Here is a 5296-nt window from a genome sequence, read left to right on the forward strand (position 1 = left end):
CACGGTGCCCGCCCTGATGCTGTGCACGGGGCTCGGTGCCCGCGGAGCACCGGCTCCTGCCCGACCTGTTCCCGGCAAGCTGGGGCAGGACCTGCCGGTGCAGCGCTGCTGGTGCCACCGGTACCACCAGTACCACCGGTGTCAGTGCGGTGTCACTCCCGCGTCCCGTTCTGATGTCCTCTGGGGCCCTGTGTCGGTGCGAGGGTGTGTGCGGATTTGTGTGGCTCAGCTGCCCACGCTGGCTCCAGGGCACCGGGGGACAAGGAGGGGACGAGCCATGTTTGGAGCTGGAAAGAGCATGCAGGGGCAGACAGCATTGCTCCATGAATGTGGGTTGGGTGCCCCAGCCAGCTGGGGGCTGTCAGGAGTACTGGCACTGGGCCCTGGGCCCACTCTCCAGTCCTGGATTTCACTTCACTTGCAGGTACCTGTGCTGGGTACCATTCTTCTGGTGCCATCAGCGCAGCAGAACCCATACCTCATCCTGGGTGGGAGCTGGGAGCTGAGCTCTGGGCCCACAGACAGCTCTGCACCGGGCAGGGAGGTTGGAAAGAGGAAGGAGGGCTGTGAGAGGAAACCCACATGCATGGGTGGGGAAACCACTCTGGTGCTGCTGGGAGGGGGCTGGTAATGCTGGGCTGCGAGGGGGGGTCTGGGCCGTACTGAGAGCCCCGTAGGTGAGCCCAGGGTGCAGCCGCCTTCCTGCAGTGAGCTGTGAGGATGCAGCAGTGCTGGGTTTCCTTTGCGGTGAGCGTGTAGGCGTGCTGTGCCATGACGGCCTACTGGGACAGAGCTCAGCTGGTGAGGCTACACGTGCCATTGCCCACTGCGCTGCATTGGTACGGCAGCTCCATGCCCGCGTCCTGCCTTGGGCACTGCCCCCAGCAGCATCTCCTGGCTGCATTCTGGCTCTGCTGCTGCCCGTGCCCAGGTGCTGGGGTGCTGGCCAGGGTTGTACAGCCCAGCAGTGTCTGTGTGTACTGTCTCAGCTACGGCAAGGGCGGGCAAACCACCAGGTTAGTTGAACCAACGCCACCCACCCAAGCATTTGGAACATTGTGGCTGCCTAGCTGGTGCTGCACAGGTTCCCCAAGGACTGCAGGGTGCCCTGTGCAAACCAGGGGAGGTGGGCATGAAGCTCACGGTGTGTCCAGCAGCTCAGAAGCCTGCCCGGGGGTTTCAGGGATGTCGTTGTCTCTGCTGCTCAGTGCCAGTGCCATGGCTCAGAGCACAAAGGGCTCACTCCCGGGCAGGGAGCAGCAGCCCCAGTGCTCCATCCCCAGCCTCAGACACAGGCTGCCAACATCTGGCTGCCAGCTGTGAGTCACCTTGGGGGCTGCCGCTGGCCGAGCCCCAGTCCACAACCATCCACGCCAGACACTGGCCTGCCCATGGGGATTAGAGGTGCGTGGGGAAGGCGTAATCCGGGGATAAGCGCGGCAGGAGCTAATATTATCTCCTGGTGCCCGCAGCAAGGGCAGTGCATCCCCTCCAGCTGTGTCGGCTCAGCAGCACCACCGGGCGCCCCTCAGAGCTCCCACCACAGCGTCACACCGCCTCCCTGCCTGTGGGAAGCCATGCTTCACAGCTGTGTTTCACAGCAGATTACAGCTTACTCACTGTTTTTTTCACTTTAATTCCCCGCTGCCCTGCGGCTGTTCCCTCCCTGCTGAGGGGGCTCAGCTCTCTGACTCGGCCGCACGCCTGCTGCTCGGCGTCACTCCCTGCTCTGTGCTCTGGCACGCAGCGCTCCCAGCATCTGAACGCATTGTGTTGGCTGTCCCCAAGCATGACAGCGGGGAGCGGCGTGGTGATGGGACAGCACTCAGCGAGTGAAGGATTTTGATGTCCTGGCGCCTACCGTGTGTTTGAGGAGGGATGGTCTGTGGGGACCTGGGGCGATGAGTCCTTCCTTCCTCTCAGCCCCGGAGAGGAGTGCAGGGCCGGGACATCCTGGCTGCAGGCACCATCCTGGGGCTGTGATCAGCCGCGGCGCTGGAAACTTGGCCACAGCATGCGGCAGGGTGGGCAGGATGGGCTGCAGGCTGACCTCCTGCCCGCGCCATTGTCCTGCGCCGCCGGGCCCTTCCGATCCCCACGTCCTGATGGTACTGGGATGGGCCCTGTGTGCCTCCGGCTCCTGGCAGGGGTCAGCGCTGGCCGTGGCCCCTCTTCCCCCCCATCCCTAACACCGACCCCGTCTGTCCGCAGTGAAGTTCATGCGAGAAGTGACGCCGTACATGAAGAAGCCATCGCTGGTGTCAGACCTGCCCTGGGAGGGAGCTGCCCCGCAGTCGCCCAGCCTGAGCGGCAGTGAGGACTCAGGATCACCCCAGCACCACGGCGCCCGTGACCACAAGGTCATCCCTCTGAAGATGTGCTTCGCCGCACGGAACCTCAGCATGCCCGACCTGGAGAACCGGTGAGCAGGCGGCAGTGTTTGGGAAGCGCTTGGCACATGGCCCAGGCTCCGCCGTGCCCCCATTCCGGCCCCACTGCTGGCAGCACGCCTGCAGCCAGGCTGGCCCCGTCCCAGAGCCCCGTATCCCCGCAGGCTGATTGAGCTGCACTCGCCGGACAGCAGGAACACGCTGATCCTGCGTTGCAAGGACACTGCCACTGCACACTCCTGGTTCACAGCGCTGCATGCCAACATCACAGCGCTGCTGCCACAGGTGCTGGCGGAGCTCAACGTCGTGCTGGGTGGCAGCGCTGGGGGCCGGGAGGTGAAGCACGTCGCGTGGCTGGCAGAGCAGGTATGGGTCTGTGTATTGTGGATGCCATCGCTGGGTGGCACCATGATGCTGGGGAGGTGGTGGCTGAAGCTGCCCTATCATCATGCTGCTCGTCCATCAGGCACGGCTGGACGGTGGGCGGCAGCAGTGGCGGCCGGTCCTGATGGCGGTGACGGAGAAGGATCTGCTGCTGTACGACGCCATGCCTTGGACGCGTGATGCGTGGGCCTCGCCGTGCCACAGCTACCCGCTGGTGGCCACCAGGTACCGGATGGGGACTCCTGCAGGAGCCATCCCCACACGTGGGATGCGGCACCGACATCCCCTCCCGTCCCCAGGTTGGTGCATTCAGGCTCGGGCCGCCGCTCGCCCTCGCTGGGCTCTGAGCTGACCTTTGCCACGCGGACGGGCTCACGGCAGGGCATTGAGATGCACGTCTTCCGTGTGGAGACGCACCGTGACCTGTCCTGCTGGACGCGAGTGCTGGTGCAGGGCTGCCATGCTGCTGCTGAGCTCATCAAGGAGGTGTCCGTGGGTGAGTGCACACTGGCACTGGGGCTCTGCCTGTGGGACAGGGAGTCCCTGGCAGTGATGGTGCTGTGCTGCATGATGGCATCTCTACCTTCTCCACTGCTTGGGGCAGTTTTGGGGTGTCTGGGGGTGACTGTAGCCAGGTGGTGGGACAGAACCAAACCCACGCCTGTGCCTGCAGGCTGCACGCTGGGTGGCCAGGAGGTGAAGCTCTGTATTCACTACGAGGGTGGCTTCACCATCTGCCGCGATGAGGCAGGCGGCAGCGTCCTCTACCGCTACCCCTATGAAAAGCTGAAGATGTCGGCAGACGATGGCATCAGGACCCTCTATCTGGACTTTGGAGGCCCAGAGGGGGAACTGGTGAGGAGGGACCCCCATCCCTATCCTAGGTGTACCCTAGGACTTGCGTTGCCCTTATGCTGTGATACCATTCTCCCTTTCCTTCCACAGGCGCTGGACCTGCACTCCTGCCCCAAGCCCATCGTCTTTGTGCTGCACACCTTCCTCTCAGCCAAAGTCACCCGCATGGGGCTGCTGGTGTAGACGACCGCCCTGGCCCCCCCAGCTGCCTCCATAATGCAAAGCAGCCTGGGAAACATGGAGCCCCCACCGCTGCCTGCCACACCGGTGCCTTGGGGAGAGGGCTCCCCTTCTACGGCTCGGGGAGCTCAGCGTTATCCCCCGCCCCCGAAAGCCATCTCTGATCTCACCACCTGTGCCTTGCAGCGGGGCCACTGACCCCCCTCCCCCCCGGGGGGTTCACCGTGTGTTCCTCCCCCACATGGGACTGTGTTGGGCACCGTTTGTATCCCCTGGGGGGGTCTCGTCTTAAAAATGTGGGCACTCGGGAGGATGCTGGGACCTAGCCCTGTGATGCTGGTATGGGCAGGAGGCTCGGTCCCTGCCGTGCCGCGATCACAGGGCGGGTGCTCCCCAAACTCTCAGAGTCTGCAAACGCTGTTCCCTGCCTGGGCTGGGGGCATAGCGGGACCCCCGTGGGCCCCGTGGTTTTGGGGAGGGACACGTAGATCAATGCACTTTCGCTTTTTGTACTTTACCTCCACCCCTGGTGCGGGGATGGGTGCTCGGTGCTGGGGGTCCCCGCTGTGCCCCAGCCCAACTCCTCCGCAAATGTTTCTGCTTTCCACGGGCTGTGCCAGGGGGGCCGGGGGGTGCAGAGCCCCCCACCCAGCTCAGCTCGTTCTATTTTTGTACTCTTTGTAAATCGCTATTTATACAAACTGGCCTTGTATGGGGTTTGTGATCGGCACCGCAGTGGGAGCAGCTGTGCGTGGGGCTGCACACGTGTGGGATGTGTGCTGTGGGGATGGAGTGTGCTGTGTGCCCCTGGGCGCTGCCTGTGCTGCATACATACACGCATACTGCACACGCAGTGCACGTGCAGTGTGTATGTGCTGAATGTGTTTTTCTATAGCTGTGTGCAGATATACACACACGTGTGCTGCGTACATGCTGTGTTCTGTGTGTGTATGAGGGGATGCACTGTCTGACATGTAGTGTGTGTGTGTACATATGTACATTTGTATACACGTGTACATGTATACACACATATTGTGCATGCAGTATAGTATGTATACACGGACACGCTCTCTGTACCATACACACAGTGAACATATATATCACACACACATATATATGTGTACACATGCTATTTATGAGGTGTATACGCAGAGAGCATACTGGCTATGGTGCACTGTGTGTGTGTGTCTGTGGTGTGCACCACTCCGTGTATGCATGCTGTGTAAGCACTTTGCCCTCCAGCACTGACTCCCGAGTCAACAAATGTCCCAGACAGCCCAAGTTCTGCCTTCCTGAAGCCCAGGGAGCGGCTTTGCTGACTTCACCAAGAGCAGACAACTCTGCCACTCGGCAGCCGCTCCGCCCGACGCAGCCCCGGCCGTTCGCACCGGCACACGACGTTAAGTGCCGGCTATGCGCGGTGTACGCATGCGCGAGTTCCAGGCAGGCGTGCGCAACGGAGGCACCGCCCATCTTCTGCCGTACCG

At 62.4% G+C, this 5296-nt stretch overlaps 1 protein-coding gene across 1 annotated transcript; it reads left to right on the forward strand.

The window, feature by feature from the left end:
- The first annotated feature begins 1653 nt into the window (after positions 1-1653).
- On the forward strand, positions 1654-4510 carry SNTB2 (syntrophin beta 2). The gene is made up of 6 exons (XM_010718157.3): positions 1654-2422; positions 2555-2756; positions 2857-2999; positions 3074-3270; positions 3448-3629; positions 3720-4510. The coding sequence occupies exons 1-6, from the start codon at positions 2220-2222 to the stop codon at positions 3810-3812; spliced, it is 1020 nt and encodes a 339-aa protein (XP_010716459.1). The 5' UTR covers positions 1654-2219; the 3' UTR covers positions 3813-4510.
- Positions 4511-5296: the final 786 nt, after the last annotated feature.

This window comes from Meleagris gallopavo, chromosome 13, assembly GCF_000146605.3.
Source record: "Meleagris gallopavo isolate NT-WF06-2002-E0010 breed Aviagen turkey brand Nicholas breeding stock chromosome 13, Turkey_5.1, whole genome shotgun sequence".
Taxonomy (NCBI): Eukaryota; Metazoa; Chordata; class Aves; order Galliformes; family Phasianidae; genus Meleagris; species Meleagris gallopavo.